The 15,901-nt window shown below is 50.4% G+C and overlaps 1 protein-coding gene across 1 annotated transcript in view; it reads right to left on the reverse strand.

The window, feature by feature from the left end:
* Positions 1-15,901, reverse strand: part of SYT13 (synaptotagmin 13) — a 162,680-nt gene that overhangs the window by 62,341 nt on the left and 84,438 nt on the right. The window contains exons 3-4 of the mRNA XM_078684368.1: positions 7,384-7,518; positions 5,009-5,322 (exon numbers count right to left, since the gene is read on the reverse strand). Coding sequence (XP_078540494.1) covers positions 5,009-5,322; positions 7,384-7,518 — 449 coding nt within the window. The remainder of the gene's footprint in view (positions 1-5,008; positions 5,323-7,383; positions 7,519-15,901) is intronic.

Raw genomic sequence — 15,901 nt, forward strand, 5'->3', positions numbered from 1 at the left:
CCAGTGGAGGTCTTTCAGGTGACCAGAAATGTGAGCTTGGCGGGGGATGTCTAGGATGAGTCTGGCTGAGGCGTTCTGGATGCGTTGGAGTTTTTTCTGTAGTTTGGCTGTGGTTCCGGCATACAGGGTGTTTCCGTAGTCCAGATTGCTTGTGACTAGTGCATGGGTGACCGTCTTTCTTGTTTCGGTGGGGATCTAACGGAAGATTTTTTGAGCATACGTAGGATGTTGAAGCATGATGATGAGACGGCGTTGACTTGTTTGGTCATTGAGAGGGAGGAGTCCAGGATGAAGCCCAGGTTGCGCGCGTGGTCCGTTGGTTTGGGTGCGTTTCCTAGGGCCGGTGGCCACCATGAGTCATCCCAAGCGGAGGGGGATGATCCTAAGATGAGGACTTCCGTTTTGTCTGAGTTCAGTTTTAAACGGCTGTTCTTCGTCCATTCTGCCACATCTTTCATGCCGTCGTGTAGGTTGGTTTTGTTGGAGTTTGGGTCTTTGGTGAGGGAGAGGATTAGCTGGGTGTCGTCTGTGTATGAGATGATGTTGAGGTTGTGTTGGCGCGCGATGGATGCGAGGGGACTCATGTATACGTTGAAGAGGGTGGGACTGAGTGATGATCCTTGTGGAACGCCGCAGATGACTTCAGAGGCTTCCGATTTGAAAGGGGGGAGGCGGACTCTCTGGGTTCTTCCAGCGAGGAATGAGATGATCCAGTCCAATGCTTTTCCTTGTATTCCGATGTTGCTGAGGCGTTGAATAAGGGTGCTATGACAGACTGTGTCGAAGGCTGCGGAGAGGTCGAGTAGGATGAGGGCGGCTGTTTCTCCGTTGTCCAGTAGAGTTCGAATGTCAGCTGTTGCTGCAATGAGGGCGGTCTCGGTGCTGTGTTTGGCTCGGAAGCCGGACTGTGATGGGTCGAGGGAGCCGTTGGATTCGAGGAAGGCGGCAAGCTGATTGTTGACGGTTTTCTCAATGACTTTGGCAGGGAAAGTGAGGAGCGAAATGGGGCGGTAGTTCTTGAGTTCAGTGGGGTCTGCTGTGGGTTTCTTCAGGAGGGCGCTGAGTTCGGCATGTTTCCAGCTTTCCGGGAAGGTAGCGGAGTTGAGGGAGCAGTTGATGACATCTCGGAGATGGGGTCCGATAATGGAGTCTGCTTTGTTGAAAATGTGGTGGGGACAAGGGTCGGTTGGCGATCCTGAGTGGATGGAGTTCATCAGGCGGATGGTGTCTTCAGTGGTGGTTGGGTTCCAGGCGTAGAGGTTGTTGGTGGGGGGTTTTTGTTCGGAGGTGGGTGGGGTGGACTGGTCGCCAAAGCTGTTATGTATGTCAGCGATCTTGTTGTGAAAGAACGAGGCTAGAGAGTCGCAGAGGTCTTGAGAGGGAGTGATGTCGTTGGTGCCGGCAGTGGGGTTAGTAAACTCTTTGACGATGTTGAATAGTTCCTTGCTGTTGTGGGCGTTGTTGTCGAATCGATCCTTGAATGCTGATTTCTTGGTGGTTCTGATCAGTTGGTGGTGTTGTGTGGGTGGCGTTCTTGAAGGTGGCCAGGTTGTCAGTGGTTGGGTTTTTTCGCCATGCTTTCTCAAGGGTGCGACAGATCTTCTTGGATTTCTTGAGGTCATCATTGAACCAGGGGGCTTTTTTGCTACCTTGTATGATTTGATGGTTTTTCAAGGGTGCTAATTCGTCGGCTCTGTCGGTGATCCATTGTGTGAGGTTGATGGCTGCTTGGTTTGGGTCCGATGATTTGGTAGGAGGGTTTTGGTGAAACGATGTGAAGAGCTGGTCGGTGGTAATTTTATTCCAGTTTCTGCGGGGGATTGGTTGTGGGTAGTGGTCTTTTTGTAGTTGAAGTGAATGCAGCTGTGGTCTGTCCAATGGAGTCCTGTGGCGTGGTTGAAGGAGATGTGCTTGCTGGAGGAGAAGATTGGGTCGAGCGTGTGCCCGGCATAGTGGGTGGGGGTGTCAACAAGTTGTTTGAGTCCGAGATTGGCGAGGTTGTCCAGAAGGGGGGTGGTGTTGCTGTTGTTGTTCTTTTCTAGGTGGCAGTTGAGGTCTCCCAGTAGGATTTAGTCCTCGGAGGAGAGGGTGTGTGGGCTGATGAAGTCGGTGATGTCTTCGCTGAATTGTGTGCGGGGTCCAGGTGGTCTGTATATGAGGGTGCCTCTGAGTGTGGTCTTGGGGTCGATGTGAATTTGGAAGTGAAGGTGTTCGGCAGCTGCGAGGGGGTCGTCAGAACTGGTCGTGATGCGGATGGTGTTCTCATGGACGATGGCGATGCCTCCTCCTGTTTGGCTGATGCGGTCCTTTTGGATGATTTTGTAGCCGTTTGGGATGGCTATGGCGATGTCTGGCGCTGAAGAGGCGTTCATCCAGGTTTCTGTAAGAAAGGCGATGTCCGGCGATGTGGTGTCAAGTAGGTTCCAAAGTTCAGTTGCGTGTCTGTGAACTGAGCGGGTATTGATCAGGATACACTTCAGGTGGTTAGTTACGGGGCTCTCTTTGGAGTTTGTGGATTTGGTGTGGGTCCTGATGCAGTTGAACTTGCAGGAGTGGCAGGTGAAGGGTCCATGGGTGTGTCCTGGTGTGGCTTGGTAGCAGTCTGGGAGACGGCCGGGGTTGAGTGCAGAGAGGGTAGCGGCGTTGTACGTTATGCGGGTGGAGTGGGTTTTACGGGGGACAGGGGGTCTGGCGCTGGGCGCGGTCCAGGCGCGGACAGGCGTAGACGGGCTTACCTTTGGCGCACCTTCAGCCCGCTTGCGGCGCCCGCTGCGCGTATGATGCTCTGACATAAGTGGATAGTGGGGGGGCGGAGCGAGGGAGGAGCAGCTGGGAGGCGGGAGCGGGGTGGAGAGCCGGGCTGGGAGGCACAACAAACAAACAACAAAATGGCAGCAAGCCAAAAGTGAAACAGGACTAGATTGGGGCACAACCTGAAAATCGCTATTAAATGGGCAGTGGCACCGGCACAATCAGGCACAAAAAATTAAAGTAGGCAAAGCGAGCAGTGCACAGATGAATAATAAGTGAAGATCAGTCTAGCAGTAAAGCGCTACGAAAACGATATAATCAGGCACAATAAATTGCAGGAAGTAGTGCGCAATTGAAATCAAAGGCAATGAGCAGTTTGGCAGTAAGCGCTACGATACCAATGAAAGGGCAGGGAGCAGCGTGAGGAGCGACCGCTTCTGAGAAGTCAGGAAGGTCACATGGAGAAGTGTATTCATTTCTCCCAAAAGCGCATGCCAGCTGTAGTGCATAATAATCTTCATAGGTTTAGGTCTGCGTTGGCATAAGGGCCCTTGATGAAGCAAACTCGGTACTTTACTGCTTTGCATGAAACATCAGTAAACACTGGCTCCTGAGTTTTCTGCACCTTCCCAATAGTCTTCCGCCTGTGAACACCCGTGTTACTCCCACTGCCCCTGAATGCAGTGCTAGTTGCACATTTTCAGTTATATTAAGTTCCATTTGCCGGTGTAAATTTTGCCACACCCTTGGTTTATAAATCAGGACCTGAGATTTAGCTCTACAGATGGATAAATTCGTGCATTTCAGTGTTACCTGGAGGCATAAAATAGTTTAGGAATCATCCCTTCTGAACCCAAATGCTGCAGGCCTGAAAACCCCCTTTAAATGCTTTTCTCCTAGCCTTGTACTGTCTCTTCTCACACAAACTGAATCTTGGTTTGAAGCAACAAACTTCATGTACTTCCGGGTTCACAGGAGTGTGCTTAGATTCTGCAGCCACAGGCCTCTCATAGCAGTCTCTCTCGGAGTCACCTCATCTCACTCAGAGGGGGTCGCTGAGAGGGAGGGTCTGCTCTGGGGCCCCCCGTGACGTCACTGGAAGAGAAAGGGCCACTGGACCTGGGTGAGAGCCCATCAGGGCTTGTTAAGATGAATGACTAATTCACCCTGCTAGACATGTTAAGGTGACCATGTTTGATCTGTAAACAAAGGAAATACTTAGGGCCCCATTAGGATGTCGGGCGGATTGCCTCCGCCACGGTGGCGGTGGCCACCGCCACCCTGGCGGAGGCAATCCGCCCGACAAGCACTCTTGTTTTCCCCTCCGCCAGATTAGGATGGCGGAGGGGACAGCGGCGGACGGAAAGACTGTCCGCCGCTTTACCGCCGCGGTCGCAATAATGGATTAATATGGTGGCGGTGTCCAATGGACACCGCCAGCCATATTACAATGGCACTAAGTAGAGGCCTTTCCGCGGCGGCAATGCCGCCACGGAAAGGCAGGCGGGGATTGCTGCGGGGGCCCCCTGCAGGGCCCCCAGGTTGACACCACTGTCGGGGGGCACATGGGGGGTACCCCCCCACATTTGCATATGCAAAGCGGCAGGCACCGCGCGGTGCCTGCCGCTTTGCATATGCAAATGCAAAAAAGCATTTTTAGCATTGTGGCGGGCGGTGCACACAATGCTAAAACTACAGGATGTGCCCGCCACTGTGGCGGGCACATCCTAATTCCTCCCACGGGACCCCCGCCCTTATGGCGGGCGGTCCCGTTCCGCACTATGGTGACGGGCGGACAAAGTCCGCCCGTCATCATAATGACCCCCACAGAATCTCCTCCAAGGTTGCCTTCAAATTGGAAGTAAAAAGATTCCTTATGAACAAGTTCTTACCTTAATGGGTTGATGGATCGTCTGCTCTATTGCGTTGGACTTAAACCTTTAAGCCCTGCGCTGGATGCTATTTCCTTTTCTTTTCTTTCCTCTCTCTCAATGCACTTGCTCCCCCACCCATATCGCTATGTACCAATTATTTTCTTATTATTTTGCTGACCCCTTGTACTTGTAACCATTCTTCTCCTGTGAGTTCTATTTTGATATGTGATTCTGTCTGTATTCCTATTTGACACATGTACTGCTGCTGTTACCTTCCTTACCCCACAATTGTAAAGCCCTCTGATATCCCTCGGGATCATGTTCGCGCTATATATAACTTTATAAATAAATAAATATGGGAGCTTCCTGCCCATGCCAAGTACCTGTCCAGGAGGTTTCAGGTCCACCCAGTGGTCAGGACCCGCCGCGGCCTCCACGTTGGCCAAGCTCAGCCGGATCTCCCCAGCAGTGTTGTGCCTGGAGAATTTGTCACAGTTCCTGAGGGTTAAAGTCAGCAATGCCTCTGGCTTTTCTGGCTCTGCCAGAGGGAACAGTAGTGTGTCCTCCCAGACGACATGGCCCTTCTTGTTCACGAGTGCAGTCTGGGCCTCAATCTTGCCAGTGCTGGTGGACAGGCTACCAAGGACATAGCAGTCGCAGAGCGCCTCTTCGTTGCCTTCCAGTATTCCATTGACTGCTGAGTGAAAAGAGACAGCGCGTTACATCAGAAGGTCTATATTGAGATGGGTGGCATTGGGTATGTTAGTATTATATTCACAGTAGATCAGACAGACTCGCGTCCCAGAAATCATTGGAGCATCAAGAAGGGCCTTAAAATGTGGAGGTCAAACAAGCATCACTATATAGCACATAAACATGTACACACATGGCATTCTCACAGCCCTCAACAGGCATTCAAGCTGACAAGCCATGTGCCTGTTCATAGGAGGCAATTTCCAGATTGGTTCAGTGTAGCAAAGATCATTACATTCAGTACAGGGCAATGTCAAGCGAGAGAGATCAAAAGCCAGATTTACTAAGGACTTGTGTTGTCGTTGCATGACACAAGTCGTTGCAAGGCAACGCAAGTCCCAAAATGGGATTTTCAGAGCCAAGCAAGAGGCTATGTGCATCGCCTTACGTGGCTTTGTAAAGAAAGTAACACAACATAGTTCCTTGCGCTGTGTTGCGTTATGTCTTGTAGTTGACATCTATACAGTAGCCTGCCTTATTTTGGGTCTCGTTAAGTTTTAAAGGATCACATACACTCTGGGAGAACTCCACTGATGCCCTCAGCCAGCCGCATCACATTCGAAACAAGTGCTAAAGCTCCTAGACAAGCAACTTGACCAGACTAAAAACCAAGCGATGCAACAAGGAGAACGAACACCAGAAAGCATGCCTTCTCCTGCCTTATCAAAAATCAAGAATGTCATCCCAGACCAGAACTGACAGTTGTAATTGTAATTGCATTTATATAGTGCTTAGTACTCCTGACGAGGTGTCGCGGTGCTTTTCAGCGAGTAGCACGCTACTCCGGGACCCAAAAGGAATTAGTGGTGAGTTAGAGTATAGGGAAATTAGAAATGTATTTGTGGGTGGACATTTGAGTCTGTTATGTGGGTTGAAAAGGATAGTGGAAGGGACAGATGAGGAAGGGCTTTGCATTTATATAGCGCTTGCTACCCCTTACAAGGCATCATAGTGCTTCTCAGGGATTACCACGCTACTCTAGAACCCAAACAGGATTAGCGGTGAATTAGTATAGGGAAATATGAAATTAATTTGAGTGGTGGGCATGTGAGTCTGTTAGTTGGATTAAAAAAGGATAGCGGAGGGATAGAAGAAGGAAGGGTCTAGAATATGTTTCTTTGGAGATCATAGCAGCTGGAGGAGGTTTACTGTTGCTTCTCACAGCATCTCATCGAACCCAATGTCACCTCTGACTACCCCTCTCCACACCAAACCTCTCTAGAACTCTCTAATCCTATGTAGACCCCTTGTCTTGCTATGGGTGTCTAGCTTTTTACCCACCTTCTCCCATACCTGTGTGTTGCTCAATCTATAGGGTATGGTCTATAGATGCCATACATACATACATACATACAAAGGCAAGAAGCCAATCAATAAAACAAGACAAAGAGAACAGAATGGGACCTAAGGTCGAAGAGTGTAAAACAGAGGTGCTGGGATTTTAATAAACAGGGTGGATGGTGAGAAGAACCAAGCCAGCCTATCAATGCATGGTTAATGTTTTCAACATTGATATTTTAATATACAGTCTGTAGTGATAGGACAAGGATACAATGCATTAACTGCATGAAGTGCTGAACATATTCCCATATTCCTGGAGAAGTGTGGCTCAATGGTTAGAGCGGCAGACCCTGATGCAGAGGTCTGGCCCGGGACCAGGGTTCAATTCCCGCCTCAGCGGGTCTTGGGCTCAATTTCCTCGGACGTGATAATTCTCGCCTCGGTGCCTGTTCTAATCATGGAGTCCCACTCAGCAACTCTGGTCAATAGCTTGCTTGACCTCCACACCGGCCCCCACAGCGCTAGGATGCCTGGCTGCACCTTGGGGGTGCCCAGGAGTGGGCACCTCACAGGGAAAAGCCAGGAAGGGTTCCACAGCGGTATTCGTACAAGCGCCAGAGAGACCCCATGTTGGGTGATTCGGGCGCTATACACGTACTACAACATTTACATTTAACATTTTACATTTATGTGATCACCTGATACAGACAGAGGAGCACCTTACCTTCCAGACTGGCCACAGTGACCTCTGCTTTTTCACGGTCATAGACTAGCGAAAAGTGTAGTTTGGGGACCGGGCTCCTGCTGGTCCGCTGCTCAGGGTCCAGACTCTCAGTCCTGTGGATGTCCTTGTGGAGATCTACAAAGGCAAATGCAAACCCACGTCACCAGGAGCCACCCTTTGGTATTAAGATGCATAAAGAGTTGTTACAAATTCTCTAAGTGAGAAACGCCTCTCCCTTTATCCTGGTGCACCCACATAAATATAAGAGCTTTCTTGTCGCCTCCTATAAGCGGCAGCCCATTGAGCGTTGAGACTTTGATGGGGCGTAAGGCTCTCCGGACACAATCAAGTCCCAGCTCAAAGCATAAGGTACTGGAGCGCACGGGGTACAATTCACACGTGTTGAGCATGCACGATCAAGGCAATGCCCAGGGAGAGTAAGGAGACAATGTTTACTGCAAATGTAAATATTAACGCATTTGGGTCCAGGTTTACAAAGGGCTAGCATCGCTCTTGCGTCACGCATGGCAGAACAAGCTCTTAAGTCAGTTTTACTATAGCACGCAGGGACGCCGTGCGTGGCTCTGCTTGGCACGCGAAATCTGGAGTAACGCAAGGAAGCGCAAGTCTCGGCCTCGCGTTACTCTGGGCTGAGAAGGCGTTCCGTGGACTTTGGCGCGTTGCCAGATTACCTAACACTTGCAAACCTGGGAATCGGTCAAAATGCTATGCCTTCCCAGGTGAGGCGTAATGAGGAGAAATGTATTTATGTCTCCTTGGTTTGTCCTCTTTCTACGTGTGCTGCATTCTGCAGCACACACAGAAAGAGGAAAGGGCTTTAGATGGTTGCTTTCGTGCAGGAAGCGGCTCCTGCCTGCAAAGAACAGTCACTAGTGCACCAGGGCAGAGAGAGCAGGCATGTTCCATATGTTAGTAAATAAGGTGCGTTCCTGCCTTCTCCATTTGACACAGCTCAGCTGGGTGTAGCTGCGTTGCACTGCATCATATCTTAGGAAATCTGGGCCTTGGTTCAGATAATGGTGCAGGGAGAGTTGAGATACATTGTTATCGGGCTAGGATGCAGGGGCTCACAAAGGTGCAGGCTGCTTCACTTCACAGCGTGCCCTTCACTGGGTCACACATTGGCCTCAAAGTGTGAAGTGCGTGGATTCACCGCAGTGACGGGGTGATCCCACCTGGTGCTTTTTGCAGGTCACACACTGCTCTAGCACAACATAAACACTGGTGCTGCAGGGAACTCACTTGTGTGTGGAAATGCTCCTTGTGAAAGAACAGAATGGAGGCGCTGAAAGTGAAGTCAGCCAGAGGTCGAAGTAGGCCCATTGCCCCACGCGGAATGCTGAAGTGGGCGGAAGCGAGACTGAATGACACAGCAACAGACCAATGGATGAAGAGAGGCGCCTAAGCCTCTGTAAGTAAGGATGTCATACAGATAATTTTAACCTAAAGAGACTGCCTTGCTACACAGGGGGGTAACCAGGGAAGGAAGGTGGCATGTAAGGGACAAGTAGCAGTAATGTGGAACATGTAAAGGGACTGAGTGTAGCCATGACATGTAAGGTGAGACAGAATTTAGCAGTATCTTATCACATATAAGGGGAGTGGTTGTAACATATAAAGGACCTTTAACAGTAACATGTACAGAGAGTTTAGTAATAGCATGTGTCATGACGTGACTGCCTGATCCCTGTCTGCAACAGGACAGGCAGCAGAGGAAGGGGCGTGGGGAGGAAAGGAAGCGAGGGGGAGAACAGTTAGTTAGGAGGTAGACACTGGTGAATAAAGAAGTGTCTCCTGCCATCAGTAAGGCTCCTGTGTCTTCTGTAGGGGAAGCGCGACACTGGCGACGAGGGTGGGATGGTCATTCAGACACCCACATCGCTCAAACCCCTGCCGCCTGTAAGCGGCCATGAACAGAGAGCCTGCAGCCTGTGTCGGAGCGGCGCATGTGGAGCGCGAAAATTGAAGGGCTCACACGCTGCCTCTGATTGCTGCCAAAAGCGGTATCCGGTGGACTCCACCAAGCTGCCTGCCTAAGTGAAGAAGACGCCCGGCGTGCGACGCCTCAATCAGCCAGAAGTGTGGCCAAAGTGAAAATCAGCGCGGAAACGGCGCGAAAATCGGGAAGCACCCGACGAGCAGCTGCACCGATCGTGAATGAGAGGGTGAGTCCTGCCCAGCAACAATCAGCCTGCATGACCCATACTGGTCCGAAGCTCCGTGGCCGGAAAGCTGCGTGGAGTGCTGAGGAACTCGTGAATTCAAAGGTTCACGTTAAGTCTGCCTGTCTGGAGGGCTTTATCTGCCTGGAAGCCTCCTACCCACCAGGAGACAAGCAGTGCGATTAACACGGCAGCCTGCGGCTTCTTTTTTTCTGAACAGACCTGGTCGGGGTGTATCAAAATAAAAGTCCTCCCCAGAAGGAGCGCTGCCTCAAGGACAACGATGTCCATCTTGTAGAAACACAAAGCAGATGCCTTTCGCTTACGAGGCTACGGATGTTTAGCCAGTTGAATGGACATTTAGATCCTGTGCACACCTTTTCTTAAGTATAACGCTGAGGAAGCGCGATTGCGCGCGGAAGAATCAGGAACTCACCCCTGAAGCGTGAGTCATCGGACGTGACGCTGCGAGCTCACCCCAGTTACCCTTGTACCATTCGCCACAGTTGTGGAGACATTAGCAGCCTCTGCGCCCAGGAAAGGGCCCCCCTGCACCTGGTGAGTGTTGTGAATGGGTGCCGAATGCCTGCAGCATAGGGAAAAAGCTAAATCTCGCGAAAGACGAGATCTCAGGGAGTAAGCACAGCCAAGTGCAAGAGCCATAGTGAACAAACTTTGACAAGTGCAAGGCGACGACAAACATAACAAGCATTAGCAAATGCAAGAATTGAACTAAAACAAACACGAGCACAAGTAACAAAGGATGCAATGAATCAAAGGTATTCCGACAACAAGCACGAGCCAAAGCAACAGTGACACGCAACAAATACCAGCACGGGTGAAATCAAAAATAGAAACAAGCACAAGCAAATGCAAATTCCAAATGTGAACGAATACCAGCAAATGCAAGTTTCACATGTAAACAAACACGAGCAACCGCACGTCCTGAATGTCACACACACACAAGCAAACGTCAATTGCGAATGCAACAAGCCCCAGCCCATGCAAGTGTCAAACGCAACAAAGCCTGAGCAAGTACAAGTCCCATGGTAAACCTCCAACACCACGTGAACGTAAGCAACTGAAATCAAAGGAAATCAAGAACATGAATGACCTGGAAACACGAATAAACAAAAATCCAGGAAGCTTCCGTTCGTCAATTAAGTGACTGGTAACCTGCACTAGTCGTAAAAAGGTATATGAGAACAAGATAGCGACATCGCCACGTACCGGCGCTGAGGAAACACAAAATACTTGCAGCCAGCACGCTACATTACAGAAAGCAGAAACCCCTGAGACACGAGCCGCGCATGCTGCAGCTGAGTATCAGCCATATGGAATTCACTGAGGTCTACTGAGCCGGTCACGCTGAGGGTGGACACCGAGCCAGGTTGGTAGTGAAAAGGGAAGGTCAAACCGGTGGACACACCTGACAGTGGCGTACGAGGCCTTGCCCCCATCATGTCAGTGCGAAAGGAGGCACGTAAATCTAAACCCTGCATTGGAATACCACCCCCAGTGACACAGTCCAGTGGCCGGAGTTTGGGTCCCAGATGGAACCGGTGGCTAGAATCACTAGATGCATTTCTCGAAACAACCGGCGAGCAAAGAGATAGCAACTGTCTATTATTACTACGTCAGCTGTTGGGTCACGAAGGCCGACGCCTAGTCAGGACGTTTTCAGCAAAGGACACAGAGACATATAGACACCTCAAAGAGACGCTACGCACTCACTTCAACACACAAGAAAACGTAGATCATGAACGCATGGTTTTCAATGCAGCCCAGCAGGAACCAGGAGAATCTCTGCCAAACTTCATCACAAGGCTGAAAAGCCTGGTACAATGCTGCCATTTCAACACATTCTCAAATGAGGAAGCAATTAGACTCCGGGTAATTGAAGGCTGTTCCAATACTAACACAAAGCGCAAGATTCTTCGAGGGCAGTGGTCGCTAGAGGAAATCATCAGGAAGGCCGAAGTTGGAGTGCGGGTTAAAGCAAGAGAATTATCAAAAGAAGTGCACCCGAGTGCAAGACACAAAGGTACCAGGAAAAAGATATCTCTCATGTCTGTAAATAAAACCCAAGAAGCAAACAAAGCCAGAAATGGGGAGGATGAAGGCAGACCAGAGACCAGACTGCGGGAGAGACAAAGTGACATGAAATACTCTGAGTCAACACAAAAGACTGAGATGACCCAGGATTGCGACAGCGTCACTGACACAACCTCAAGGAGTGATTCAACCTCAAGGAGTCATTCAACACATGGTGAAAACGATTCTGAAGCAGAGGACGTGTCAAGTGGGACAGACTGCACCAATGGACCAGATGACAGCCTGCCCAACAAAGATGCAAGAATGACAAACCATAGAGGACTGGACCAGTCACGCCAACACTGGACATCGATACACGGTCACACCCGTAACACAGATGTCAACCCACAAGACAAGCGGGAGGAAGAAGCAAGCCGCACAAGACGGACAAACATGTGGTTGTCAAACAACCTCCCCAGTGAGATGGCACCGAAGCCACTTCGAGAAAGGTACCCGTAGAATTATCCGAAAGATAACTCTGACTCGAGGAGCAGCTTGTCATGGCCTACCCGTTTCGGAAATCTACCATTCAAGACGCCCTCAAAGGAAGGTTCCCAAAGAGCATCAACAAAAGACCCCTCCGATTCAGAACGCATGTCTCTCCGATCTCTCAGGTCGACCGAGTCATGGTCCCGACAATGGCCATGGCATCAACCACTCGAACACACCACAGAACCACCGGACATTCTTCCTATCCAGAGCGACACAGCTCTCACCAATGTCTCTGAATACCCACTCACCCCACAAGACAACATGTCATGTCAGCCGCAGGTATATCAAGACATCAGCAATATACCGTCACCCCTAATGGGATGAGCGAGGCTGACTCGAAGGGCCTACAGAAGGAAAACAGACATAAGTGGCATTACCAACTGGATGGGAAAAGGCTATCCAGTCACTCCGCAAGGAAGGCCGGGCGTGGTGACAGCGACAGATCATCATCTGATGAGAGAGAAAGAGGTCCATGCCCAGATAGCTAAAAGGTTCCCCAGTCTCGGGGCGGGACAACCAGAGGCAGCAGATGAGGCCCCTAACAAAACTAGGATGACCCTGTCAGATAGTGCCCTACCGGCTGGCATGCATGACTCTGAACAGGAGGACAGTGTTGCCCTCGACCGGACGAGACAAAAGGAAGTAGAATTATATGCGGGTGCTCGGAAGAGAACCAGAACAACATCTACTCACAGAAGAGATCGAGCGTCAATCGAACAAGAGCCACAAAAGAAGACGGAGTGCCGCCATAAAGCTGAGCCCTTCACGGTCACCTCCCGAGGGACAATCATGGTCGCCTCAGAAACTGAAGATGAGTGGATAACCCAGAAGCTCACAGGAAACCGCCATGGATCTAGGACACACCTCACCGAATCAGGACACCAGAACAGGCTGATCGACCCAGACGACAAACTAGACGGCCGGAGCGTCTCATTGAAGTAATCTAAGACACAGTAAGACTTTGTACAAAAGGGGGAGATGTCATGACGTGACTGCCTGATCCCTGTCTGCGACAGGACAGGCAGCAGAGGAAGGGGCGTGGGGAGGAAAGGAAGCAAGGGGGAGAACAGTTAGTTAGGAGGTAGACACTGGTGAATAAAGAAGTGTCTCCTTCCATCAGTAAGGCTCCTGTGTCTTCTGTAGGGGAAGCGCGACACTGGCGACGAGGGTGGGATGGTCATTCAGACACCCACATCGCTCAAACCCCTGCCGCCTGTAAGCGGCCGTGAACAGAGAGCCTGCAGCCTGTGTCGGAGCGGCGCGTGTGGAGCGCGAAAATTGAAGGGCTCACACGCTGCCTCTGATTGCTGCCAAAAGCGGTATCCGGTGGACTCCACCAAGCTGCCTGCCTAAGTGAAGAAGACGCCCGGCGTGCGACGCCTCAATCAGCCAGAAGTGTGGCCAAAGTGAAAATCAGCGCGGAAACGGCGCGAAAATCGGGAAGCACCCGACGAGCAGCTGCACCGATCGTGAATGAGAGGGTGAGTCCTGCCCAGCAACAATCAGCCTGCATGACCCATACTGGTCCGAAGCTCCGTGGCCGGAAAGCTGCGTGGAGTGCTGAGGAACTCGTGAATTCAAAGGTTCACGTTAAGTCTGCCTGTCTGGAGGGCTTTATCTGCCTGGAAGCCTCCTACCCACCAGGAGACAAGCAGTGCGATTAACACGGCAGCCTGCGGCTTCTTTTTTTCTGAACAGACCTGGTCGGGGTGTATCAAAATAAAAGTCCTCCCCAGAAGGAGCGCTGCCTCAAGGACAACGATGTCCATCTTGTAGAAACACAAAGCAGATGCCTTTCGCTTACGAGGCTACGGATGTTTAGCCAGTTGAATGGACATTTAGATCCTGTGCACACCTTTTCTTAAGTATAACGCTGAGGAAGCGCGATTGCGCGCGGAAGAATCAGGAACTCACCCCTGAAGCGTGAGTCATCGGACGTGATGCTGCGAGCTCACCCCAGTTACCCTTGTACCATTCGCCACAGTTGTGGAGACATTAGCAGCCTCTGCGCCCAGGAAAGGGCCCCCCTGCACCTGGTGAGTGTTGTGAATGGGTGCCGAATGCCTGCAGCATAGGGAAAGAGCTAAATCTCGCGAAAGACGAGATCTCAGGGAGTAAGCACAGCCAAGTGCAAGAGCCATAGTGAACAAACTTTGACAAGTGCAAGGCGACGACAAACATAACAAGCATTAGCAAATGCAAGAATTGAACTAAAACAAACACGAGCACAAGTAACAAAGGATGCAATGAATCAAAGGTATTCCGACAACAAGCACGAGCCAAAGCAACAGTGACACGCAACAAATACCAGCACGGGTGAAATCGAAAATAGAAACAAGCACAAGCAAATGCAAATTCCAAATGTGAACGAATACCAGCAAATGCAAGTTTCACATGTAAACAAACACGAGCAACCGCACGTCCTGAATGTCACACACACACAAGCAAACGTCAATTGCGAATGCAACAAGCCCCAGCCCATGCAAGTGTCAAACGCAACAAAGCCTGAGCAAGTACAAGTCCCATGGTAAACCTCCAACACCACGTGAACGTAAGCAACTGAAATCAAAGGAAATCAAGAACATGAATGACCTGGAAACACGAATAAACAAAAATCGAGGAAGCTTCCGTTCGTCAATTAAGTGACTGGTAACCTGCACTAGTCGTAAAAAGGTATATGAGAACAAGATAGCGACATCGCCACGTACCGGCGCTGAGGAAACACAAAATACTTGCAGCCAGCACGCTACATTACAGAAAGCAGAAACCCCTGAGACACGAGCCGTGCATGCTGCAGCTGAGTATCAGCCATATGGAATTCACTGAGGTCTACTGAGCCGGTCACGCTGAGGGTGGACACCGAGCCAGGTTGGTAGTGAAAAGGGAAGGTCAAACCGGTGGACACACCTGACAGTGGCGTACGAGGCCTTGCCCCCATCATGTCAGTGCGAAAGGAGGCACGTAAATCTAAACCCTGCATTGGAATACCACCCCCAGTGACACAGTCCAGTGGCCGGAGTTTGGGTCCCAGATGGAACCGGTGGCTAGAATCACTAGATGCATTTCTCGAAACAACCGGCGAGCAAAGAGATAGCAACTGTCTATTATTACTACGTCAGCTGTTGGGTCACGAAGGCCGACGCCTAGTCAGGACGTTTTCAGCAAAGGACACAGAGACATATAGACACCTCAAAGAGACGCTACGCACTCACTTCAACACACAAGAAAACGTAGATCATGAACGCATGGTTTTCAATGCAGCCCAGCAGGAACCAGGAGAATCTCTGCCAAACTTCATCACAAGGCTGAAAAGCCTGGTACAATGCTGCCATTTCAACACATTCTCAAATGAGGAAGCAATTAGACTCCGGGTAATTGAAGGCTGTTCCAATACTAACACAAAGCGCAAGATTCTTCGAGGGCAGTGGTCGCTAGAGGAAATCATCAGGAAGGCCGAAGTTGGAGTGCGGGTTAAAGCAAGAGAATTATCAAAAGAAGTGCACCCGAGTGCAAGACACAAAGGTACCAGGAAAAAGATATCTCTCATGTCTGTAAATAAAACCCAAGAAGCAAACAAAGCCAGAAATGGGGAGGATGAAGGCAGACCAGAGACCAGACTGCGGGAGAGACAAAGTGACATGAAATACTCTGAGTCAACACAAAAGACTGAGATGACCCAGGATTGCGACAGCGTCACTGACACAACCTCAAGGAGTGATTCAACCTCAAGGAGTCATTCAACACATGGT

Source organism: Lissotriton helveticus, chromosome 3_2, assembly GCF_964261635.1.
Source record: "Lissotriton helveticus chromosome 3_2, aLisHel1.1, whole genome shotgun sequence".
NCBI classification, from domain to species: Eukaryota; Metazoa; Chordata; class Amphibia; order Caudata; family Salamandridae; genus Lissotriton; species Lissotriton helveticus.